Source organism: Perna viridis, chromosome 10 (genome assembly GCF_037379345.1).
Source record: "Perna viridis isolate PV_CMFRI_1.1 ecotype Kerala chromosome 10, ASM3737934v1, whole genome shotgun sequence".
Classification (NCBI taxonomy): Eukaryota; Metazoa; Mollusca; class Bivalvia; order Mytilida; family Mytilidae; genus Perna; species Perna viridis.
This window is the reverse complement of record NC_142454.1, coordinates 8,903,647-8,929,814: the sequence shown is the minus strand read 5'-3', so window position 1 is coordinate 8,929,814 and position 26,168 is coordinate 8,903,647. Positions and strand designations below refer to the sequence as shown.

Below are 26,168 nucleotides of genomic sequence, written 5' to 3'. Positions count from 1 at the left end.
TTTTTTTTTCAAAACAGACTGGAAGCAGTTTTAAAATGGTAATGTTGTTTTTTTCCTTTTCTCAATGATTTGCATATATCGTGATAATCCATTACCATTTTAATGTCTCTATTGACAATGAGGGAATCTGGACATGAAAGCGTCAATATTCTTCAACTAACGAAATAAAAAAAAATACGTTTATGTTTCATAATAAATTGTCATGTTTATTATTTAATTTACTTTCTGAGTATAAATCAAATAACTGATTGTTCATCATTTACCAAAAATAGAAGTATTGGTATAAATTACAATATTTCAACTGGTTGACCAATTCATATAGAATTAACGACCATCTCTCGTGAATACTAACGTCCAACGATAACTGGTTTAACAAAGACAACGTGTATTTAAAGGGGTGGTTATAAATTTCATTTTTGAAATGGATGATTACATCTGTTAAAATGTTTGATGTTATCTTTCCTTCTCATGCAGTCAGAATGTGAGAGCTTTAATACTGGTCAGAAGAAATAAACATTCGTTTGTTTTAATCAAGTAAGGGAATCGTATTAAAACATTTCTGTGTTTATTTCAACAAATGGGTTTTTGTTTAATAACCCTGCAGTTCCCTATGTTAAGACCATGGTAACTTTGACATAATATTAACAAACCACAATGATTCAATGAACTTTAGTTCATATTTTTTTTAGATCTTTTAACTTTCGATGTTTCGAGAAGATGGCCTTGGTATCAATTGTATTGTGTATCTTATTCTTTACAATTAGAGGTAAGTCTAGTATAATTGTTTCCATGGTAGGACTGTTATGAAGTCCTAATTTATTTAATTTTCACACCTTCAGGAAATGTAAAGACGACGGGTAAATTTAAGATAAAATAGCATGAAATTTGTTTGTCATTATCGACTACCTCAAAGACAAACACTGTAAATAAAAATATATAAAGTGTTCTCTACAAAAGTTGTCGCATTATCAAATCAATAAGTAAAGTAAGATATTAATATTAAAAAAAAAGAGTAGAAATAATCTTTCTAAGGATGTCTTAAGGATTTTCTAAATGTCTAAGGATGCAAACATTATGAATCGTGTTACGTTACATCCAAGCGTTTAGGTTTAGCATACTAATGAACATGTTGAATCTCAACCATCTGATGCCACTGATGAAATGAATGAAACGAAGAAAACATATCGCACGCTAAAGCTATGTAAACACCTGACTTTAAAGATATAATAAATGATATATCATATGTCTCATTTCTTCCTCATGAAAAAATCTTTTTGTTCAACCCGGTATTTTACGATTTTACCATTTATATATTTCAGATTCACAACCATGTGATTTTCCATCGACTTTGTCAGGTGTGTGGAAGGGAGCTGATAGAGGGGATATGAATTTCTATAATTCTACCGTTATACAGCAATATAGCGTTAACATACCAAATGTAATTCACTTTGATTTCTACTGTTTAGAACAAAGGGGAAGTCAATATTATCTGAAGTGAGTATTTATCCTCCTCCAGTTGCTGATAGGGATTTATTTTTGTTTTGTTTATTTCTGTACATTTCATCCTGTATATTCTAGTTCATTTTCGTGCCATCATATATTGCTTTGCTTTCTTGAATGAATTGTAATTAGATCATTCGTTAAGTCTGATCAGCATTGCTCAATGTAAAATGCCGGTTTTGAGAAGTCATGCAAAAAGATACCACCAGCATTATATATAATTCATCAGGCTCCATAATGTTATGGTATCAGTTTATGTTTTAAAATAATCCATATTTTATGTACATCTTATCATTCTCTCCTTTTTCCAAAAAAAAAAAAAAACACGAACTCAGTCTATATTCTACATTTGCCTTCAAAATACGCTAATTATGTTATCAGTTACAGTGTTTTCTTTAAAGCGGTAACACAATGCTGCCTATAGTGCAGTTGCACCTTGCCAACTAATGCTTGCTTTGTATTTTTCAAGGAATGTCACTTGATCAGTTCATATCAGATAGTGTTTTCGCAATAGCATTTGTTCTCTTTGTCTATATGTTTATTTGACGTTGTCTTTCGCCAAGGCGTTTTATGTTGATTTCATTTTTATTTGCATTTTTTTTTTAATATTTTTCAGAGCATTCCAAGAAAACAATATATTCGGTTTGATTATTAAGTTTTACATGTGTCTACAGATACTTACAGTAGATGAAGACATCGCTTATTACTACCAGTTAACAGGTGGAATTATGATTTAAGTTTTACTTTAAAAGCGAATTCAAATGATTTTCATAATGTCTTACAATTAAAGAATATCTTATTATGTTCACCGCCACCCAAACTTAAGTAGTTCTCACTTTACTGAAATCATAGTTCTTTTTTGTACCAAAAATTTATTTTCAATAAAATAATAAATGTAATTTAAATCACAAAATTATTGAAAACATATTTTGATGATAGACGGTTTTCCTTTATTTAGTTTAATGTGATTTGCAACAAGCTTTCTGTTTCTCATTTAGCAAATCAGATTTAGCTGTTGAGCCAGATTTGGTACTGTGTAATCCTTTTGAAGTCAATTTGTCGGCAGTGGGTAATTGAAATGAATACAAACCACCGAATGTTTCAAATACTCTTTTCTTTTATTTGGTTTGCTACATTGTGTATGTAGATCGTTCCTGTTTCATGTGTTTATATGTAGACCATGCTTTGGGATTTTGATGTATTTGAATCACACTTCTTACGCTTCGGTATACTTTTGTCGATAATATTAGAAAATTAAAAAATCAGGAAAGTTCGGTTTTTAACAGCGAACATATTAAACAAAATGCGGCTTGTTTCCTGAAATAACTTCTCTTATATGTGATTTTCCAGCATATGATCCTTATCTACAGGATAATATTGTTGGTGATGGCCAAAATACTGCTACGTTTGATACAGTTTGTTCAAAACCAGCTGTTCCACGAAATTATATCACATTGGTTAGAGATGGTGAGTAATACTATCAAAGTCAAATAAGTAATAGTAGTATAGAGACAATTTAAAAAAATAGTAATAAGCCTGTGCTATATTTAATGAATTTGGATCAATTGATTAAACACCATGTCATTGATAGAATATGTAGTCTTGCAGATTAAATAAGGCCTTAGAGTAAATGGTTTTAAAGATTAATTAGTTTTATAAAAAAAAAACTAAACTAAGTTTAGTAAAAAGATGCTTTGTATTATCTGTTTAAGCCTTTGAGGGTTGGATTAACTTAGTGTAAATTGAAATGACATTTTGTAATAAAGTATTTTCATGAATTTCCCTACCGGTGCACCTGGTCCATGCTCCCAGCTTTTAGTAGAGTCCGAGTTGCTCATTTGCTTTTGTTACTTTGTATGTATGGTTTTAGTTGCTTTATGTTCTTTGTTGTTTATGTCTGTTTTCCATGTCTAGTCTTTGTCCCTGGATTGCATTCTTTTGATTACCGCTATAACCCTTGATTACTCTTTCCATGAATTGATTTTGAAGGTGCTGTTTCTGACGGAAGTGTCAATGTTACATGTCCTGAAGCAATACAGGCTCAGTTTGGCAATGTATCCATCCAGCACGAGTCTCAGGCAGAGCCTACTATGTGTCCTGGTACTGTTTTTGATGTATGCACTGATAAAACAATGATCAATATTACATATAATGACACATGTGCCACGACAACTACGGCAAAAACACTTTCTGGTTAGTATTTCACAATACTTTTTATAATTTTCATTGATTATCATTGATTGTTTTTGAAAGCATTTTGTTACCAGATGGAACATATGTTTTTTCATCAAAAATAAATATGACAAAGATATGTTTATGGTGTTTTGCGACACATATGAAAAGCATGTTTCTATTTTCCTGTATATAGGGTTTCTTTTTTTAAGTTATAATGTTTTTTAATTACTGCCCTGCAATTAATATGTTAGTTGTCAATCCTCTTAGTTTTAGTTTGTCAGATCTTCAATGTGATGTTGTAAATGGATTGTGAATTTTCTTACAGATCAGGGAATCTACAGATGTATACACTCCATAACAGAAGGATCCGATACTTTTCTATCTGTATGGAATGATGATCCTTTGGGGCCTAATCCATTTTACTGTTTTGTGAGTTTTTATGTACACAAATGAACATTTAACGTTATTTTCCAGGACAAAATAAAAAAAAAGATGCCCGTTAAAAATAACTTATTTCAAAGCATTAAATAGCAAGTTACTTAATGTTTGCATTGGTTATCAATGATTTGCGCCTTGAACTTTACCTTTACACTCATACAATTGTATAACATTATATATTCCTTGCGCATTTAAGTACAATTTAGACATTTTTGTAGGCCTACCGACGTATCGGTGACGTCATTTATGCGACAGAGACATCGAAATTCTGTTCAAATACATCATCATCGACAGTTGCAGAAACTGGTGGAGTAAAACTTGTGATCTGGGATATACTTGGTAAGTAAAAGCCCAGTTGAGTCCCAATTTTCATGAAAGAAATATTTTTACTGTGACTCCTTTTTTAATCAGGTGTGAACCTTTTAAGCCCTCATTATCTCATATCAATACAGATAAAGCCTGTTCCTGAGATCATAAAGTCCCAGCTATGATTATTTTTGGTAGCTTTTATTCCTGTAAAGGACCTTGATATTATACAACCTAATTAAATGAAAAAATCTAATTTTTTTTGCCATGAATGTAATATGCTATAAATCAATATGCTTCCTGATATGTATCAAAATCCCAAAGTTCCATTTGAATCAGATGTGAACTTTTAAGTTATCGTCATGAAACCTCAATTATACCGAAAAAGTTAAAGGGTTTTTTTTGGGGGGAGGGGGGGGGCGCTGTGTCTTTGAACTTATTAAAATCAATCGGAATCTTACATATCTGGTATATAACTGTATCTCAATTGTTCGAATTGGATTTAAATCTTTCGAATTATAGTCCGGAAACCATTGTTGACGAACACCGGCCTCCAGCCCGCCAACCCGACATCACCAAAGCAAAAGACGAGTTCAATTTCGTGGCAACTCTGTTAAAAATTGAATAACTAGTACTAGGAACTGAGTTATTTTTATCATATTGTTAAGATCGCATTTATCTTCATTTTAAAAGGGATGGAGGCTTGTTACTATCTCTCAAGAAAAGGAATATATGTTTGATTTCTTCCATTTCAGGAACATGTGAAATAATTATCCCAAGTAAGTAAATAAGATTTGTAGAGGCTCATACACCACTCAGAATTTCATTTTAATACAAACATTGTATGTTAATACAAACATTGTATGGGAATATAAACATTGTATGTTAATACAAACATTGTATGGGAATATAAACATTTTATGTTAATACAAACATTGTATGTTAATACAAACATTGTATGTTAATACAAACATTGTATGTTAATACAAACATTGTATGGGAATATAAACATTGTATGGGAATATAAACATTGTATGTATGGGAATATAAACATTGTATGTATGGGAATACAAACATTGTATGTTAATAGTGTTGCGTGTCATATAAAACCGATTGTTAGGTCAATCATATGAGAATGCCGGGTGGGTAGAATTTGATAAGTAATAAAAAACATTTAAGAAGGTCGGCGTTAAACAAATTCCAGTAACACAAAAAAAATCAACATTAAAAGAGATGGCTGTAAGAAACTTAAGTAATATAGAAAAATAAACGTTAAGTAAGCGAAGATAAATATGCATTGCATGATGTCTTAATTAATAATAAACATAGTAGTTATGCCAATTTAACATTTTTCAGCTACAACCGAAGCACCACCAAACCTTGCAGGACTCTGGGCTCTGTTAATACTGCCGATACTCTTTCTTTTCATTCTAATCTTGTTGCTAGCCAGGTACTGTTATAAGAAATATGGTTGCGTTTGTGCAAGAATTAAATTGCCTAAGCGTAAGAAAAAGCCTCCACCAATCACCGATGATGGAACTGGAACGGCAGATATTGTCAGCAAAACCGTGTTTGTACCCAACGTTATCCGACAACCAAAGCTGTACAACTTCCGACCTAAAAAGCCATTGAATTTTTATCCCCTATTTGATCCTGATTGGGAACCAACCGATCATCCTAATTTACAACCGATTGCCAAGGTAGAACCTTTGTATCATGATTCTCTAGACGATTACTTGAGAGGAAGATTGCCAAGGCGAGCATCTGGCATCAGTCTCTACAGCTTTAGCTCTGAAAGAATACCCAATGGAAAAGTGTGATGCCTTAAAAAAAAATACAATTTTAATGCGATATTATCGTCAAGTGGTAGTTTTGATTTTATTTTTATTTAAGCTTTAAGTGTTAGTTTTTGTAAGAATCAGGCAATATAAGAAAAATCAGACACACACAAAAATCCATCGATCTGACAATAAAATTTCATTCCAGGATGCTTTAGTTTCTCTATTTAGAAAGACTATTATTCAAGCTCTGCATCACTGAATTTTTTTTAATAAAATGTTTGACAAATAAGGTTTTTGACAGTTATCTATCCTTGAAATGTTAGTTCTGATTTTAACCGATATTGACACTTAAAGAAACTTCCGGATCTCTTTTGCGATATTTGTAATACCTAACAACAGCATTTTTAGTATAGGGTATGTAAGTCTCGTCACGTGACTCCGTGAACGAGACTTACAACCCCTATAATGGGTGAAATAAAACGAAACATCATACGTTGAAATGTGTTTTAAGTTATTCTTAAAGATTATAAGCTGCATCCGATGCAAATGCAAATTTGGAAGTGCACATTATGTGGACTACCGATATGCAATATTTTTGTTTTCCTTAAACTAATTAGTCTATGTTACTAATGCATATTTGAACGTAAAGATCGATTTGTGTATATTGTAATAGCATTTCTAAAATTCTCAAATAAAATCAGAATTTTCTTAGCTACGAGCCTGCTTTGATTATCTATTTTCAAAATAAATTGTCATATAGAAAATTCGGTTATGATATTTTAATCGTATGTATAATGAAAAGGCAAGTATGCCAGATATAAACACTGCAATCTAAATGTTACAAATATCACCATCACTGTTGTAGGGTAAAATCTGATAAATTTATTATTAAAATTACAATGCCTATAATTAATAGATAATGTTACAGTAAAGACAAAAAAATAAGCCTGTTATATAAAGGAATGACAAAAAATAAGAAGCCACAGAGGTTAGAAAGCTTATCCAACATATAGATATGATTTGTAGATAAAAACAATACCCGGGTTTCCTACATTTTTCCACGACTTTAGTTCTTTTTCATACACGACCAGCAAAACATCCTTATTTGTATAGCATTGTTATTGCTGACCTATAAAAACTAGGTATGATCCGATCAAGCTAGGGGATGGAAATATATACCTTAACAAATAATTAACAATAGTAGATAAGGTAATAATGAGTAAACATTTTGTGTAAACTGATTGAATGAGGCTGTACTTGTGAAAGGGTATACCCCAGTATAGACCCAGTATTCTACAATAACGTCATTGTAGCGGAAAGTAATTAATAAAGGAGTTTCCAATTAGGTGATTTTAACCCTTAAAATGATTTGTCATTGTTTTTTCACGTAAAAATTATTTTTTTACTTTCAAAAACAGAAATCACTTGATGCTTTTATGAAAAGGAAAATGGGAATTTTATTTGTAGTTGTAGTCTGTACATTCATTTCTGTTCTACTGGAAATACGTAAGTTTTGTTCTAATTTGATAATAAATGCATGTCATTGATGAAACCATAGCGTTCTAAATTATAGAGCATAAAGTTTTGATACATTTTTGAATGCATTTATTTTTTATGAATGTTTTGATTCATTTTATCCCGGAGATTGATTCAATTTGTTCCATTCCAATTTGGAAGTAGACTGAATGTAAGTTACTTGCTAGCTGTAAACTAGATATTTAGAAATTCAATGGATGTTTTGAGTAGTTACTGGAATTCAAGTTTTAACCAAAATCAATGTTCGTTTTTTATGTGACGTATCACTGGCTGCTTCTTCAGATGGACAATGTGTCTTTCCACAACATCTTTCTGGTGATTGGATCGGAGCTGACCGGGGTCTTGTTACTTTTACAAACTCGTCTTTCGTGACGTCATACAGAACTTCAGAGGAAACCGTCACTTTGCCAGACACACTTAACTTCACCTGTTATGAAAATCAGGAAAATATTTACGTGCTCAAGTATTTATTGTTTTTACCTGTATTTGAGTGTTTTTAACATATAGTTCATATTATAATAAGGCTAATTAATACAGAATAAAGTTGTTTTTGCATGCCATACAGATGGCAAGAGTGAAAATTAAAAATGGGAAAAAAGTAGAGTCGATTGTCAAAATACGAAATGAAAAGCAATCACAAAAAACAATCGTACCAGAATATAAAATGATTGAAGGTAGTTTAAAGAGGCGCCTTTTAAGATATCTTATTTTTTCTTTGAAAACAATATAAGGCCTGACTTTACCAACACCTGTGTAACTTTAAGAGAAAAACATTTGATAGTTTTAATGAACAGTCAGCTTGTACTCGAACAAACAAAGGTGGCAGCAAATACATTTTTCTTGCAGATCGACATTCACCTTTCTATTTGCTAGTTACAATATAGAGATATTTCTCTGCCTTGAGATATTCGTACATAACATCAACGTAGCCTACTATTATCAACTAACAGGTAAAATAACACGTGAGGTCTAAGATACCATGATTGTATACTATGAAACAAATGAAACAATATAAAGTTAAATTTGTCATAAAAATATTTCAATTTACAGCTTCTTAAAGAATTTATCTCTGTAATGAAGATCAAACTGTACCTGTTAATCATTTTTTTATAAATTTTCCGAGACTGATAAGAAAATAATGAATGTTACTTTTTCTTACCATCTTCTCTTTCGCTGTGAATAAATAGAGGACTTAAATTATTAAAATATTTAGCCTAGTTCAACAAGAAAATAATGTGCCGGTTACTCCAAAGTAAGCGTGAACAGACAGTAAGAATTGATTGCTATGGGATAAAGAATGCTTACGTCGCAAATAATTTTTTATGTGGTAAGAATAACTATTCCAAAACTGGTGACTCGCCTGACGCAAACTCAGCAATCGATGGCCCAAAGTCGCAAATAAAATTTGTGACAGAGTTCACGTGAAATTTGGGTGAAGCTCGATTAACATGCATTTCGCATGAAAAATATTTGTCTGTGTATACCATCACATAATTTTACAAAATCATTTCAAAATCTTCACAAATATGTATATGATATTACCTACTATTATGAATCGTTTTAATTAAATGCTAATTCGATTTTTTATCCTTAATACAAAATTAAATCTATTCAATGTTAATCGCTAAAAGAAATAAAATAACTTACTCACTTTACTCCATAAGTTAGTATCAATAAAAGTAACAAGTAATTTAATATTATCGCAAAACTTTAAACTTAAATGGTTTCCTTTCTAGATTATAATCCTTTTATTCGGGACAGTTTGTATGGAGATGGGTCTGGGAATGCTACATTAAATGAAATTTGCTCTCTATCACCTTCCCCAAAGAGTTTTGTTTCTGTGGTTAGAAATGGTAAGTATGCTAGTTTTACTTCATATCTAATAAAAGTACTACACAATTATAAACCGTAAATAAGGAACTTAATTCTATAGACAACATGAATTATCAGCACAATATTTAAAGTTACATGTTGAATTATGACCTCCAATGATCGTTGGGGTATGTTCATGTTCTTTGTTTATGATTTTTGATGGTATATATATATACGTTGATTCAGTGCATTTGTTGTTCTCTAGATTTTCGTTCGCTAATGTCATAAGATTTCTAGAAAAAATTCGAACCTCTGCATGAGGATACGCACTTTTCGGCACAATTTAATTTTAAAGATTTCCACAATCTATTATATAGACATCAAGAAAATGCATGTTTCCGGTCCCTAATTCTAAAATGGTTCGGGCCATAACCAAAAATCCTTTGTAGTTCGAAAGATTGTTGTGAAATTGTAGAAGTAGCAACACACTGCTACTTAAGATACGACGACGACGACACAGACGACGACAAGGACGACAACAGCGCTAAACAATTATACGACGACCTCGTCGTAAAAAAACACTATAGATAACGTTAAAGGTGGCATAAAAGCAATTATATTAATTTTTCAGGTCAAATCAGCCAAGTCAACATGACATGCCCATCGGAAGTAGTAGCTGTATATAACAATGTTACTGTCCAACATCATGGTAACCCAATCAGTTACAGCTGTGTTGGGACACACCTCGATGGATGCACTGATAGAACAAGTATACAAATTAACTACAGTGGAACCTGTGCGAATACACCAACTGCTAAAACTCTATCAGGTGAGTGGTGGTCGAAAATCATCCTGACGAGTACTTATTTGTAACTTACAACTGGCCTGGATTTGCTCAAGTTCTTCTTCAACTGATATTTCAACCAATCAGAACACTTGAAATTGACGATTTGAGGAAGGATTTGGGGAAATTTTAATTTGAGATGTTTTATGAAACTGGACCCTGATGTCATGCAATTCTTCCATCATTGTATCGAGAACTAATTGCTTATATTGCTCGAGATAAGAAGTAATAAGCATTAACAGGAAAATGATGCATCGAAGGTGGTTTCTATTTACAATTTCTAATCATTTACTACTCCTTAATGTCCACTAACCGTGCCTCATTCAATTGGATGATCCTCCGCCCTATTAAAATTGAACACTCGAAATATTTTACAAACGCACTTTTAAGTTTTTATGTTTTTGTTGTAGTATTTGTCACATATTAGGGAAGGAAATAAGTAGGGTTGCAATTAGATTTTAAATAAATGAGGTGCCTAACATTACCACTGATTATTCTGTTGGTATTAAGCGCCATAAACTTGTAAGTAGTTTCATTTTTATACAAATCAAATTCTTCTGTGTTCAAACAGATAGTGGAGCATATATTTGCCTACAATCATTAACAGACGGTGAAGAGACGTTTTTGTCGGTTTGGAACACAGACAGAGAAGTAAATAACCCTTTCAGTTGTTGGGTAGGTATTTCAAAAACAGTGTGAGGGTATGACCAATGCACATAAAATGTTGTATTCATAATTATGGAAAGTGTAAACGATTAAATTGAAAAAAAGTTATCATTCATCTATACTTGACGTATATATTCAAGAGTAATAGAAACGGAAAACAGACACACACAACAAAGAACATGAAATAACCAAAGGAAAACGCGTACAAAGTAACAAAACTACATGATCAACTCGGACTTCATTAAAAAAATGGAGCATGGACCGGGGAGTTTCTATGCTTTCAAACGATCAATCAAGTAACTTGATTTTTGAACCCTATAAGTGTACATGAAGCAACCGGTACATGTGGTTAAATACTTCTGGTGATTCAATATTAGTTTTTGTTGTGTCTATCCCCATGTTAACTCTTAAATTCATAAAATGATTTCCATAAGTTAATTTTTGCCTGTAGGCAATGAAAAGGCAAGAAAACAATACATATATCACAGAAACTCCTGTACATTGTAACGATAACTCGTCCACTATGGAGACATTGGTAGGGGGCGTTAGTATAATCATCACAGATATAGAAGGTATTTTAACTTTACTCGATTATCTCAAATGTAGGTCAAAAGAGGGGCTCTGGGTTAAACTGACCCTTTTATTAATCCTGACATTCAAAAAATGATTTCTATAAGTTAGTTTTGCCTATAGGCCATGAAAAAAAGAAAACAATACATTTATCACAGAAATTTCTGTACACTGTAACGATGACTGGACCACTATGGAGACATTTTTTTTTTGGGGGGGGGCGTTAGTATAATCATCACAGATATATCAGGTACTTTGACTTTACTCTATAGTCTCAGAAGTTGGTCAAAGGGAGGGCTCTGGGTTACCCGGATCCTTTATCAATATGAACAAAATAATCGTGTATTTTTTTTTAAGCTAAATAATGAAAAATACTCAGAAAGAAATATAGTTCAATTAACAATTAGGAAAATTATGAAGAATATGAAACAAAAAAGTTATTATAATGCATATTTTTACATTTTTCTTTAATAAATAAAATATCAGAGCCACTGGTTAGGATATCATTTTGTAAAAATGTTGACCTACTAGTGAGAGAATTTTTAGTACTGTACTCTCCATCTATCAACATAATTAATGACGTCACAATAATTAATGAAGCCAAAACAGTCCTGGGGTCATTTGGAGCAATGTTTTAAAGTGTGAATTAGGGTATTTACTTGATTGCTTATTGTTGTTCTTAGTGAAATTAATGTTATATAGACATAATTGAATGAATGAATTGTTGTTATTTATTTAACGTTTGATTCTTATGTATTTATTATAAAGTTGAAAGAATCAAGCTTTTACATTACCCGGCTATTAGTATACTTATACATAATGAAATACAACGATTGACACAGAATGACATGATATAAACTTCTTGTTTGTTCCAGATGCGTGTGATGTAAATTCTCGAACAACAACAGTTGCATCAGGTAATTTTTTTCATATGCTCATTGAACAAATTAGAAAACAAACTTTTATTATATCAAAGTGTTTTTCTAATCGATATAAAGATATTATCTTTTTAATCAAAACTATGATTAAATTAAGATTAATCCTTTATATGACGAGAATTGAAATGGTGTATAAGTCAAAGAGACAACAACCCCACCAGGATGAAAAATGTCAGCTCAAGGTCACCCATGGGACTTTAATGACGACAAGGACTGGAAACAGCAAAAACCGAAGTCAAAATCGAGGAAACATACTATGAGTAAGACAACGTCGGGTGTACCAAATGAATTGGACACTACATTTGAAATCGTTTATCACGAAAAAACAAAACAAATCCACATAAACTGTATTTCACAAACTAAATAGAAACCAGGGTTAATTCATGGAGGGTAGGTAGTTTCTATTTTTCATACAACAAAAAGATTAATAACAAAATCAACAAATGAAAATTATTTTTGAGAATAATTTACATTTATAAGCGAATCCGATAACTTATCTGCAATATATTTCTTTTAGCTCAGCAATACTCAACAGCCTCTGGACTACTTGGATTATGGGTTTTGGTTTCGTTACCCGTTCTGTTCATTATATTAGTTATTGCATACTTAATTATAAGATACAGAGCCGCTAAAAGACGGCCTCGACAAGGACATTTAGATTTATTTGGAAGTACATCGACTATACATGTAGATGTTGTCAGTAAAACAAAATTTGATCCTTGTAAAATTCGTGCAAACAGGGGTGTACGTGTGCAGAAGAAAATGGCAATACCGAATTGGACTTTGTTTGATCCAAAATCTTCCCCGAGATCAGTTCTTTACCTACAACCGAAAGTAAGCCCATTGTACAGAGATGTTTTTGATGATTAAATGTGTGATGCACTGTTGTTATTTTGATATTGTTATAATTATTTATATTATAGTTTTGAAGGAACAATATACATGATAAACAGAAATATTACTTGCACGTTTATCATACTGTTGTATTATTATCAAATTTATTCAAGTTCACAAATTAAACCTATTTCAACGAAGTACCTTGTTTCCTACATATTTGACATACGTCAATATACATAAACGAATGATGAATATTCTTGGGTATTAGAAAATCTAACGAATTACAACATCTCATATCTTAATTTATACTTTAACACTTGCAGCAGTGCATTTGGTGGTATTAAAATTTCATTAAATAATATGACCTTTCATTTAACACTATAAGACTGCGTTCTTTGTAAATTGAATTTCTTTTAAATCACAACCGATTAAACGTGGCTTATACGCCCAATTAAGGTTACATTGGGTTCATTGTTTTCCATCTACCGTTATATTTTTATAAAACAGTGTATCAACAACATGTTATTTAACGCATAAAAAAAATAATCTGGTTGAAAAATCATCCATACATCTGTACTGTGATTTGTGATGGAATCCAAAACATGGACAGTACTAGCAGTAGTGTTATTGGCAGTAATTCCTCAACATAAAATAGGTAAGTTTTGTTTATATTTTGTTTATGAATAAATCAGAGATTAGTTCACAAAAATTTGTTACCAGTATTTTTGTAAAGATTTTGTTCATAACTTCCGTCAAATATGAAATAATAAACAACAAAACAACTGCAGTATTTTGATTTTTCTTGTTTAGGTGCCGCTTGCTCCTTCCCATCAAGCTTAAGAGGTCTGTGGATCAGCACCTATAATGGAGCAATGATGTTTGAAGTATCTGCCATTCATGGCTATAGAACATCAATCCCTAGTGGAGAAAGATTAAGTTTTCTGTGCAGTAGTAGTAATGGAACCCTTTACACATTGAAGTAAGGAAATATGAAACATACAAAGGATTCTTTATTGTCAATGTCATTAATTGTAGAAAAAACTATGACAATAAAATATCAATTTGAAAATAATTAACAGCTATTCCAACCACAAAAATGTCACTTTTCAATTACAATTCAAATCGAATAAGGAGTGTTCTAACTTTGACTTGTTTCTCGCACGGAAGACCAAATTTAAACTTAGTTGTCATAATTCATATTGCTGTTTGGAGAAATTAAAGTATTTTTATATGTTTCTATAAGTCAAGCAAGCAGTTAGTTATTTTTATATTTATTACTTTTTTCTTTTGGTTATGTTTTTGTTTTTTGTTTTTTTGTTTTTTCGTTTATCTATTTAACCGTTACATGTGTTTCACAGTGTAAATACTGTCAATGTGTACCGATTAAAACTTAATTATATGTCTAGAATTGTTAACAAAACCACTGAATTCATTATCATAAATCGGTAAGGGCGATAAATAGTAAATGAACTAGCAAGATCAGTGATGAACCGGAAAAAGACTTTTTTAGAATAATCACGCCTTTGACAGGGGGAAAGACATATATGGACTCAAAATGTTTATCCTATTTTGATAAATGATTAATTAAGCCAAATTTTACAACGTCATATATGCCTTGTTTTCTTAGATCTTCTGGAACTGTTCCTGTATTTGGTAATCCTGTATACCTGTTCTTATGTTTAGAGATTATACAGTTAACTAAAGATATATTCAGATATAAAATCAGAAGTGGTAAGAATTTACCATTTTGTATTATTAAATATTGAAAGTAAATATCTGAAATCTTCATTTGCAATTGCATAACTGGGAACCACCTTCTTATCATCTGGAATAATGATTTGTGACCTAATCTTCTAAAATTTAAAACAAAAACAAGTTCCATCACCTTTAATCCACTAGCAAGTATGAAAAAAAACAGATATAGAAAGGTGTCATATATAACATAATATGACTTGAAATGAAATAATCTGAATTTGACTGTTCACTCGAATCATAATCGCCAGGTCGCCACTATGATTAGCTATCATATTATTTTAGATTACGAAAACTTGCTTAAGGAGTTTGTAGCTGGTCACAACGATCCTGATTTCACTTATTCTTGTGCAAATGGGACTGATAAGGAGCTGACTCTAGTTCGAAATGGTCTGTATAAGTCTTGTCCATCATATAATATTAATTTTCCATTATCTTATTAGATGCTTGATACTGAAAAAATGCATATTTGAAAACACCGCTTGTAAAAATAAGTTATCAGTTTAGTTGGTCAGTTGAGGCTAATAACAAGTTTCTACCCGGGACTGATAACCGTTTTTTTTTTTTCAGTTACGGTTATAGAGTAAGCATGTGCATTATTGTACCGTTGTGGATATTATAGGTGATAAAACGCTACCATGTATCGTACGTGCAACAATTATCAATATAAGTAATAACATTTATAAACAAATAAAAACAAATAACTTTTTTACAATTTCAGTATCAAAAACTTCCGATGTAATAGGAGAAGATTGTCCCAGTATAATAAACGGTATTTATGGGAATAATACATCAGATGGATCAAATAGCAATATATGCTACAGTGGCTTCATAAATAGCTCACATACATCTCCGCAGCTTAGTATTTATGTTGATAGCAGTTGTATGAATGACTTTGGTAAGATTTAAGTAGTGATTTTGAAGTAGGCAAATATTTTTCCCAAATTAATGCGACTAATGTACATTTTTGAAAGTTTACTGATGTCTGTTCGAGTACATGATACCTTAATAGATATTATTTATCAATTAATGGTGCTTCTGTTTCATTTAATCTACCACCCTTGAAAAGTGCAAGGTCCATAGTCGTCCCGTTCGTCCGTTCCCATGTTTAATTTGAATGAAATTTCTACACATTATTTATTATATGTCATAAATTAAAATGACTTTTTGGGTTCCTGATGCAAAATGTTGACTTTGTCATTGGCCGACCAGTGAGGGTTAAACATTTGTACTGCATAACCATGTGTATAAGTATCTGGGTTCCCTTGATTTACTCTTTCACATTGTGCCACACATTTCATTATCACTATAACAGATTTGGGACTTTTATCTATAAATCACTATAACAAAGTTTGTCCTTGACTTTGTATTGTTTTGATTTTAGGTGTTTCCACATTTACCTGTCTACACTATTCTCATCAGTTTGGAAACTACTTGTACACTTGGACAAACAATACTGCCTTATTGAAGAAGTCTCCATACGGTTACTTCTGTCTGGTAATTGCCTGTTTGTTATTGCAAATAAAGAGTAACAAAATTAGCTATTATTGGTTTGTTGCAAAAAAAAGCAATTGACCTCAACTACGCTAATGTTCATATATACTTTTGCGGGCAACCAACCGGTACTTATTATTCCATTTGTCCCTCAGCATCATGAGATATTTTCGAAATATTCTCAATGGTCGGTAAGTTTATCTTTCAGAAAGCTATGTCTAGCTATTTGACTTCCATGATATATGTTGTCTCTAATTGCTAGTTTTTGCTGTTATATCTTGCCTCAATACTGTTTGTATGCTAACACTTGCAGCTAATTTGACATTTGTATTGGACGGAATATTAGTTACAATTATTCAAATACATAGGAGCTTTCGTACACATCCCTCGTGATTATGAAGATTGTACATTTGTAACAAATAGCAAAATTTGTTGTTGTTGTTGCTGACTTAGATTAAAGATTTGATGATATAACATTTTTTTTTATTTCTGTTTTCATTATTTTTATCTGTTTTCTAGAATATTACAACATTTGAAGATAAATATCGAATATCAATAATGTCAGAAGTATGCAGTGAATCTAATGAAGTGATATTGATCTTAGAACTGCTAAAACAAAAAGGTAAAATAAAAGCATATAGTAAGTATGGTCTGTAGTAATTATGATAAGCATTCATGATTTTAATATAGATAGAATATATATTGTTGACAGGCAAATAGTTCAGTACCAAAAAAGTTCTTGAAACTGTCTTGAAGTAAAATTCATTTACAAAGAATTTATTTGTGAAATACAAAAAAAATAAAATACATCCAAGCGCAATGGTCAAACAAAGTATTTGTCTTTAACTTGTTTTTCAAATAACGCAAATAGAGGTCAGTGGCCTCAAATACTTTGGAAGCATGTCAGATAACTCTTTTTACAATTTTATTAACAATGATATATACCAGTTTTGTTCCGTACGATAAAGATTGATTTCCGTGTACATACTCAATATAAAATCATTAAGTAAATCATCTTTAATCTAATTTAATTTGTGGCCTATGTTCTGGAAATTGAATCAGAAATTAGAAAATTATATTTACCTAGAATTTTTTTAATTACAAATGAAGTTTAATATTAACTAGCAACCTAAATATGAAGACGAATCCCGATTTAATATCCTATGGGTGAACACATTAGCGTTCCTTAAGCATGAGTGACTAATTGTCCGTTGTGTAGAATATGCATATCTTTTGGATTATCGTTTTCTATTTTATAGAGAAAAACGACTGGAACATGTCCCAAACTGACGGGAAAAAAACTATAAATGGAAGTTTATTAGTGATTTTAGTATGTGCTGTTTTGTTTAGTCTTGCATGTACAGTTATATTTTTGTTACACTGCAACCGGAAGAAACTTTCGTGTTTCCGGAAGGAGGCGCCAGTATACAGATTCGATGACGTGGCAACTAGAACTTAAATCAAGACAAGAACAATACTCTTAATTTGAATCAAAAGAAACGAATGAAACATAACAAACGCAAAAACTAACAAACGATAAATATTCAATAAACATTATAATGAAATTTCTACGTTATTTTTGTCAACTACAGATATTAGTGGAACGGGAAACCTCATATGTACAGTAAGGCACGTTCGACAATGCAAAAGGTAAACATACATTTGTTGTCACTGAAATATAATAACTTTATATTTGTAGTTTACCTTGTGATAATTATTTCCCATTTACTATATGTGACTGGGTGCATTGCATTGATATATATAACACTACTAATGTTATCGAATCATTTGCTCTCAATAGCAGTATCATCTTTACTCTTATTTACCGTGCCTTTAAACCGGACATGTTTTGGTTTGGCAAGTTTTGCTAACTTTTGCATTTCTAGAAATTTATTTTCTGGTATAGTTTTCCTTGGTTCAAACCACAGTCGATATACTTTGTCCCAAAGACTCTTAGTTCTTTCTTCTTCCTCTTTTTCTGGTAAAATCCAGACAACTTTACTTGTGCTAGCCACGGAATCAGTACTCCGCGCTGTCTCCGAACCCCCATCGAATACTATTGTTTTCCCCCGTAGGGGATCCTTATAATCTTCCCATTTTTGTTGCCATTCCTAAAAGAAAAAATCAAATAAAATAATTTTATTACCACTAAATATAGATATACGTTTTCCTGACAGAATTAGAAATAAAATGCAAACTTTTAGATAACCGTGTATATGTTAGTACCAATTACAATATGCTGTCTTAAAAGAACATTCAAAAGATATCGCTAAAAGTACTGTTTTAGAAATCCAACTGTTTCACGTGTAACGGGAGTAAGTGTCTTAATTTACAGTAAAAACTAAGTAAAGTTGAAAAACACACTTTTTGGAAAGATTCGAATAAACGGGGTAACAATTTCAAATTGAATTCTCGTTTTATCATAATTCTATCAAATTTCTGTACCTAGTTTAGGTCAAACAAAGTATTAAGATGAGCATACATATAGCATATACTATACAGAGGAATTAAATTGTAATACATTGACATACAGGTTTTTTATATTCCCTAGCACTTGAGTTAATTCCAACAAAATCCGCCCACTTCATATGTCCTTCACCTTCTTTTTCCTTGTGAAAAGAAAACGAAATGAAAGATAAAAAATCTATGAACAAGTAATATCCACTACTTTCTTATTTCAATTATGTTCGAATTTTAATTTCAATTGTTGTGATATGTCCGAATTTGCCAAATGCCGATCTGTTTCTTTAATAAAACATAAAATTCTTCATAAGAAAGATTTACGAAGTAAAAAGAATTGAATTCAAAATAAAAACCACTTACTACAATTTTTGAAGATGTCATCAAAAATGATCACTGACCTTTTCCCATAAAGAGTCTTTCCGTCTCACTTTTGTGGATGCATCAATATTCTGGTTTTCGTCCACTTTTTCTTTCTTTTTCTTTTTCTTCTTATCTCTTTTCTCCTTTTTCTTGTCTGTTTTCTTCCTATTTGTACTATCCCCTTTTGTCTTTTTTGAACTTTCTTTTAGTTTTTTCTTTGAACAAGCCTTAATTAGTTTTTGACGACAATCAAGGAACAGGGCGAGAAAAATTACCGTTACAATGATTAAAGCTAACAAAATCAAGCCAAACATTACCCCAACGGCTATTTGGCTGGCTACATCGTCAGAGAAACCTAAAACAAATAGATTGATAACCAGGAAGGAATACAGACCTATATGACGGATTTCAATGGCCTATTAAAATATCACACATTAATTGTTTAACTATCGAATTATTGTATAATAAGGGAATCGTTTATATCTTTATGTTAATTTCTAAAGACCGAAACATCTTAATTTTTATAACGGTATATATTTTACTGTCAATTGGTCGAAACCACTGTAGATTTGCACTGAAAGTAGATTATCCTTCTTTTCAATCTGTAATACTTTATATCATGTTTTATATATCATGTTTGCTACACATTCAAATTTTAGTTGAATTTGACCTCAGCTCTAGGTTAGGAATATTCTTATTTAAGAGGTATCCATGCAAAAACCAGGCAGTGGGTGGCTCAAGACAAATTCTGTTTCAAAAACATGTTCATTCATTTCATATCAAAAATGCATTCTTTCTCAAAGTTGAATGTTGGTTTTGGATTAACTGCAGTGACTGAAGAAAAATAAATTACGTAGAAAGCATTAAATTCATTGGTACAAGGGAGACAACTCTTTGATTTGAGCAAAATTTGGTTGCTTTGTTACGGAACTTTAAAACAATTTTCTGAGCCATTCGTTGTCGATTCAAAACGAACTTTATACTTTTTTACTTACATATGGCATAAACATTACATTGGAACAGTTGGATAAAATTTACCCTGTGTCACTAATATCAAAGGATCTGTCTGATTTTTACATGAACAGCCTTTAAATGACACTTCCCCTCAAAACGATGTTGATCGAGAATTTGTCTTATAACTTACTATAATAGGCGACGACAGCAACGCCGTCGTCGGACCCAGTAACCGTCGGTGTTTGTGTCGGTTGGCAAATCTTTGGGTGGTATGTATAATACACAATGTTACCACTACTCCACGTTACCTGAACATAGAAATAATAATTATATTTATATATATTTATACAAAGATGACGCAATTCAAAACAGATCTCAAAGATGTATGTGACGAGTAGGTTACCGAATGAAATTCTCTGTAACAGAGCTTACCTAACTAAATAGATGTTGATTAAATAATGGACAAAGTGTTTATCAGACAAAACTAATATAGCTTTTTTGATTAGGTATTTAGTGCACAAACATTTTTGTTGAGTCACAATATAATTAAAATTAGACCTATCAATTGTTCAATTCAGTCACAGCAAATAGGATCTAACAAAACTCCATTCTACTTTCTGTTCAGGTGACCTTTTCAGAATCCTCTGTTTTGTTTCCTTTGAATAATGCTTTCAAAATCATGGAAGGTCAAATCTGATTGGTTGATCAGAAAGGTCATCAGAACAGAAAGTAGAATGGAGTATTGTAATACCCTATACATACAATAAATGAATGGAAAAATTGATAGGTCTAATTTTTAGGTTAGTTGGGTCAAAGCTGTCTTTATCAGATAAAAGTCTATAAGAAATTATTACAAACTAACCGATACGAAATATTACTTGAATACAAAATTGAAGTAGCCATTAATATTCGTAATGCATTACCAATTTGAAACTTACATAACAGAGATACCTGTATGTTGTTGTTTCATCGACGCTTGTATCATTGTTAAATACATTTACATAGGTATAGGCTCCTTCAGTGACAGAATACACACAGTCAAATATACCTCTACCTAAAACAAATTAAAGTACGCAGTCAGCGGTGATGCTTTCTACGGTTTGGCTACGACTAAGTACGACTTAAGTATAACAAGCGTATTCTAAGTTTGCATTTCAGCGTCTTATATGTGTTGGAGTTTGCTATTTAGTGCATCTATAGAAAATATTATAATATCAATATCAAATATTTAATGGTCATGATTTTACCATTGTAAGTCACTTTGCACCCTTCGTATTTAAATTAAAGCACGACAGCTACACTTACTTGAGTACTTAGATGTGACACATGAAGAGTACGAGTAAGTATGTTGAGTAACTGATGAAGCACCGAGGATAGAACTCCCACTACAACCTGAGGATTGAATGATGGCAGCTAAATTGAAGTTAAGAGACCCAGGACAGCTAACCGTAGAAGACGAAACAGAATCTGAAAATTAAATGAAAAATATAATTTTTACGACCAACGTGACGACTTTTTAATCAGAATTGTCAACTTTCCTTTCATCTGTGACAACATCCTTTCAGCACCTGTGTATGGAATGTTCATATCACAACTCATACTTTATGCTAGTGTATCCACCTGCACCATGAAAACTGATTTATTCAACGGGTCATGGTTTTCCTTAAAGTTCCTCGTTTGTCTACCCCGGACTTGACTTTTATGAGCAACTCGGTGGGTGTTTCTAAAAAAGTAGAAGACGCTTACCCTACCGGTGCACCTGGTCCATGTTTTAGTGGAGTCCGAGTTGCTCATTTGCTTTTGTCATTCTGTATGTATGATTTTAGTTATTTTATGTTCTTTGTTGTGTATGTCTGTTTTCTATGTCTGGTCTTTGCCCCTGGATTACATTCTTTTGATTACCGCTATAACCTTGGTTCCCTTGATTATTCATACACTTATACATGTGACATTATGCAATAGGTAAGCGTGATAAACAATGTTTAATACTGACTAAGGGATAGAAATTAGAATAAAATCTTCCCTTTATTCCTGGCATTTATTATTAGTAATACTAAATATACTCGTATAGATATGCAATTCATTTTACTATACCTGTCCTTATCAAAACTTCCTGAGTACCAGTAGGTTGAGTAGACGTTAATGCGCATGCTTGGCTGGGTGTAAGCGTTCCTGTACTGTTTGAAATTACGACCACTCTTATAAAAGTAGTAACTGTGTCAATGTCTGAAGAAAAAAAAGCAAAACTCATAAAGTTAACGAAGTCATGCAGCTGCTTGTAAAACAATTGTATCATTTGTATTTCCATTGAGAGAATGTAGTTTTCTTCCAGATAAATATAATTATTTTTGTTATTACAATGACAATAAATTCAATCTAATTCGTTTATGTTTTCTTTTGTATTTTGTTAGTTATTTGACTCTATAATACACCCTTCTCAATTACAAGGTTTACAAACTTTATCCTAAATCTATTGATCTGTTAGATGGTGCGACATAAACAATTGATGACAACGGTTGCAAAGCGATAGTAAAACATCTGATAGACCATCTGTCGTGTTTCGTCAACAAAATAACGTTATTTACATAGAATTACAGATACACTCAATATAGATATATTTTTAAAAATAATAATAAATCACTTCAATAAAAAAGTTACAAGGATCTTGTGTACGATTTCCTTTTAGTCATACTACATGACAAGGACGAAAGGGACGTGTGACGTTCGGAAGTACGGTATAAAAATACTAAGTAGAAAAAATAAACACAATCACAACAAATCGGAAACGCGATGTAATTCTCATAATTTCCGAAGTTGTTCATATACAACGTGCAAATGTTTCGATTAGAAAAAGCAAGGATGTTAATAAAATTGGTAACATCATAATCAACAATATACACAAATGCTTCATCTTAAGGATTAATAAACTGAAAACTGTTAAAGTTGTCTCGCATTCCAGTTTCTTATAGACGCAGAAATATATGCAAATGGGTATTGCCTCAAACACAACTTACAGTACGTTGCCTAAGAGAGGTGCTATGGACGTATTCAACTGGGACCGAGATACGATTCCTGACTATGTGACATTGTCAATTTACATGCTGATAGGCATTGTTGGAAATACGATCGTCATTCTGGTTTACAAAAATCACATGAACAGATCGTCAGAAGAACGATATTTTATTCCAGTTTTAGCCGTCTCAGACATGGTCGCATGTGTAACGTGTTCATCACTTGGTATCGTCTGGAATTATTACCAGAAAAACTTCACGAACGAGGCCCTGTGTAAAGTTGTCTATTATTTCATGGGAAATTCCGAATACATGTCAATATTCCTCTTACTGTGTATAGCTATTCAACGTTACTTGAAAATTTGCAAGAAGAAAACTTTAAGCTTAAAAACTCGGCGGGTTATGGTTTTATTGTGTCTGCTTTGTGCCATTTCATTCACTATACCTTTATGTCTGACGTACGGAATAGTGCATTTAAAAAGTAATGGAACAATAATTTCATCAAATTGCAACAAACTGAAATATGAAAATCACCTTGTTGGAGCAACTTATGGAATAGTTGTTTCTGCCTTTATTTTCAGTACATATGTTTCGTTCATAATTTTGTACGGGAAAATTGGTTTTGCAATTTATAAACATTTCAAAAAGCTCCAAAATAGAAATGCGAACAATCAATCAGAAAATGAACACTCAACTTTATCATCTAAAGCAGGCAAAAACGAAGGGATTTCAGAGACATCACAAACCGAAGAGAGTGAAAGTGATATTACACAACGGCGTCGGGCTTTTTCGAATATAGAAACTGGTAGATACTCGGTAACACAACCGATCTCGAATTTAAATGGGAAGAAAAAAAAATTACAAAGCACATCAAGTTCGGGTATCAATTTACTCAAAATACAAATAATCAAAAATAGAGTGCTAACAGCTGGGTTTGGTTCGTCGTCTGATAATAGAATGTCTTATGAGAATGACACAGGCTCAAATGTGCTGAAATCAACAACGTCATTTTCCGCAGGCTCTTTGGCGTCATTCGACACAACGTCGGATAATCTTACACCAAAGAAAAAGAAAAGAAACAGTAAAAAGAAGCGGAACCGTCGCTTGATGAACAAGTTTTCCTTTATGTTTATGGTAGTTACAACAGTCTTCCTTGTGTGTTTTATTCCAGTATCATCCATCTTGACACTGGAAGGGTTTTATCCAGATTTTTGGCAAAGACTTTCTCGCTCACAGGCGAGCTTGGTAGTTTGGTTATATCGGACATTCATTATAAACAATATCGCAAATCCATTTATTTATGCTTTTATGGACCTCGAATTCAGAAATGCAGCAAAAAGACTGTTACGGTGCTTGTGAATCTAACTAGAAATAAGTGTTTCATATTTTTTTCATATCTGTTTTACCGAAATTATTCATTCAGAAATCATACATCAAATAGAAAATATAAGAGCAATTGTTAGTCATAGATACCACGGTCACACATATAGCCAAGGGAAATCAGGAGAACAAGGATTCAAATGGTAATAAAAAAAAACATAATACAGTGATAACATCTGAATAAAAAAATAGACGCACACAACAAGGAACATTAAATAATCGAAATATAATACGCAAATAGACACAAAAGTAAATTAGCAACAAAAAATTAGGAGTATGGACCAGGTGCACCGGTAGGGTCAGCGTCTGCTTCATTTCTTGAAGCAGCCGCCAAGTTGATCATAAAGTGTCATGTCCAGGGTACATGAAGGAGGAAAGAAAAACTATGACATAGTGAACAAATAGGTTCTTCTAGTGCATATGGATACATCATAACGGAGAAAGATATTGTATCCAGACACACAAAAAAAAACCAAAATAAAACATTAGGATGGTTTATTTGTAGACTGAGCGTCATCCGCTCTTCACGTAAAACTGATATGACCGACTGAGACATTTCATGACTTGTATATTTCTATGCCTATCATATTTAAATAATTATATCGAAGTTGGCTGGAGGGAAATCTCAGCTTTGACAGTTATATTGTCAACATTTGTGAGATTTTAAGCTACATCATAACTTCTATGAGTCTTGATAAGACTTTGTATTTTTTTTTAAATTTTGCAGAAAAAATGTAGGTAAACGAGGTTATTTACATTGAACTGTTGTACATCTATAGTACCAAATGACTCTATTCATTACTTTTCGGATGGTGCATTCGGAGTATCTGTATAGGTATTTCTTATTTCTTGTAACGATCAAGCCAAAGCAGTATACTGTGTTGGATTGATAAATCTGTAAGATGTTGGTATTTCAGGAAATGAAATCCGTGCAATTTGGGATAACTGTGTTCGTCTTCTTTTTCATTATTTTATGTCCGTTTTTATACGTATATGACCAAGATAGGGTTCAAATGTCTCAAATTGTTTGTTTCTTTTGACGGGTACGAAGAACATATGCAGAGGAATTTGATATTAAAGGAAGTCTTTTTATAATTGAGCTATACCATATACTCAGCCTAATTTGAATTTTATATAAGATAATATAAACTTATAAACCATTTGGTGAATTGTAAAAGGGATGACGTGTAAAGTTAATCGCAAACAATCAAGTAATATGAAATCTTCCTTCTCTTCGTATAGTTGTACATCTAGGTAGCGACGTTTTATATGTAATAATGAATACTTGAATAAACTGAAAAATAAATTACAGCTAATTGTCATTAGTACAAGCGGAAGTTTTTGAATACAA

General features: G+C 32.0%; 5 protein-coding genes across 5 annotated transcripts in view; 4 read left to right on the top strand and 1 right to left on the bottom strand.

Moving 5' to 3' along the window:
* Positions 1 to 503: 503 nt before the first annotated feature.
* LOC148604417 (uncharacterized) lies at positions 504 to 6,404 on the top strand. The gene is made up of 10 exons (XM_088550623.1): positions 504 to 534; positions 690 to 766; positions 1,320 to 1,494; positions 2,117 to 2,220; positions 2,851 to 2,967; positions 3,490 to 3,693; positions 4,001 to 4,104; positions 4,332 to 4,452; positions 5,175 to 5,198; positions 5,776 to 6,404. Exons 2-10 carry the CDS (start codon positions 718 to 720, stop codon positions 6,237 to 6,239), a joined length of 1,362 nt encoding a protein of 453 aa, XP_088406749.1. The 5' UTR covers positions 504 to 534; positions 690 to 717; the 3' UTR covers positions 6,240 to 6,404.
* Positions 6,405 to 6,624: 220 nt separating this feature from the next.
* LOC148604416 (uncharacterized) lies at positions 6,625 to 13,457 on the top strand. Its single transcript, XM_088550624.1, has 9 exons — positions 6,625 to 7,706; positions 8,019 to 8,199; positions 8,583 to 8,686; positions 9,473 to 9,589; positions 10,180 to 10,377; positions 10,964 to 11,067; positions 11,510 to 11,630; positions 12,504 to 12,545; positions 13,084 to 13,457. The coding sequence occupies exons 1-9, from the start codon at positions 7,637 to 7,639 to the stop codon at positions 13,434 to 13,436; spliced, it is 1,290 nt and encodes a 429-aa protein (XP_088406750.1). The 5' UTR covers positions 6,625 to 7,636; the 3' UTR covers positions 13,437 to 13,457.
* Positions 13,458 to 13,845: 388 nt separating this feature from the next.
* On the top strand, positions 13,846 to 18,214 carry LOC148604415 (uncharacterized). Its single transcript, XM_088550627.1, has 8 exons — positions 13,846 to 14,058; positions 14,214 to 14,382; positions 15,031 to 15,134; positions 15,441 to 15,545; positions 15,877 to 16,053; positions 16,540 to 16,652; positions 17,169 to 17,271; positions 17,909 to 18,214. The coding sequence occupies exons 1-8, from the start codon at positions 13,992 to 13,994 to the stop codon at positions 18,106 to 18,108; spliced, it is 1,038 nt and encodes a 345-aa protein (XP_088406753.1). The 5' UTR covers positions 13,846 to 13,991; the 3' UTR covers positions 18,109 to 18,214.
* LOC148604410 (uncharacterized) overlaps positions 18,112 to 26,168 on the bottom strand; it is a 54,515-nt gene continuing 46,458 nt past the window's right edge. Inside the window, exons 4-10 of the mRNA XM_088550621.1 lie at positions 22,521 to 22,652; positions 21,732 to 21,893; positions 21,365 to 21,480; positions 20,617 to 20,734; positions 19,511 to 19,827; positions 19,181 to 19,258; positions 18,112 to 18,760 (exon numbers count right to left, since the gene is read on the bottom strand). Coding sequence (XP_088406747.1) covers positions 18,434 to 18,760; positions 19,181 to 19,258; positions 19,511 to 19,827; positions 20,617 to 20,734; positions 21,365 to 21,480; positions 21,732 to 21,893; positions 22,521 to 22,652 — 1,250 coding nt within the window. The 3' untranslated portion in view covers positions 18,112 to 18,433. The remainder of the gene's footprint in view (positions 18,761 to 19,180; positions 19,259 to 19,510; positions 19,828 to 20,616; positions 20,735 to 21,364; positions 21,481 to 21,731; positions 21,894 to 22,520; positions 22,653 to 26,168) is intronic.
* On the top strand, positions 23,184 to 24,893 carry LOC148604414 (uncharacterized). The gene has a single exon (XM_088550622.1). It carries the CDS (start codon positions 23,408 to 23,410, stop codon positions 24,794 to 24,796), a length of 1,389 nt encoding a protein of 462 aa, XP_088406748.1. The 5' UTR covers positions 23,184 to 23,407; the 3' UTR covers positions 24,797 to 24,893.

Excerpts from the sequence above, each read along its gene's own strand:
- LOC148604417 (XM_088550623.1), top strand. The coding sequence starts at position 718 with ATGGCCTTGGTATCAATTGTATTGTGTATCTTATTCTTTACAATTAGA. Across the intron at positions 2,968-3,489 it reads TATCACATTGGTTAGAGATG|GTGCTGTTTCTGACGGAAGT; the intron begins GTGAGTAATACT and ends TTGATTTTGAAG. Across the intron at positions 5,199-5,775 it reads ATGTGAAATAATTATCCCAA|CTACAACCGAAGCACCACCA; the intron begins GTAAGTAAATAA and ends AACATTTTTCAG.
- LOC148604416 (XM_088550624.1), top strand. The coding sequence starts at position 7,637 with ATGAAAAGGAAAATGGGAATTTTATTTGTAGTTGTAGTCTGTACATTC. Across the intron at positions 11,068-11,509 it reads ATAACCCTTTCAGTTGTTGG|GCAATGAAAAGGCAAGAAAA; the intron begins GTAGGTATTTCA and ends TTTTGCCTGTAG. Across the intron at positions 12,546-13,083 it reads AACAACAACAGTTGCATCAG|CTCAGCAATACTCAACAGCC; the intron begins GTAATTTTTTTC and ends TATTTCTTTTAG.
- LOC148604415 (XM_088550627.1), top strand. The coding sequence starts at position 13,992 with ATGGAATCCAAAACATGGACAGTACTAGCAGTAGTGTTATTGGCAGTA. Across the intron at positions 16,653-17,168 it reads CATACGGTTACTTCTGTCTG|AATATTACAACATTTGAAGA; the intron begins GTAATTGCCTGT and ends TCTGTTTTCTAG. Across the intron at positions 17,272-17,908 it reads AGAACTGCTAAAACAAAAAG|AGAAAAACGACTGGAACATG; the intron begins GTAAAATAAAAG and ends TCTATTTTATAG.
- LOC148604414 (XM_088550622.1), top strand. The coding sequence starts at position 23,408 with ATGCAAATGGGTATTGCCTCAAACACAACTTACAGTACGTTGCCTAAG.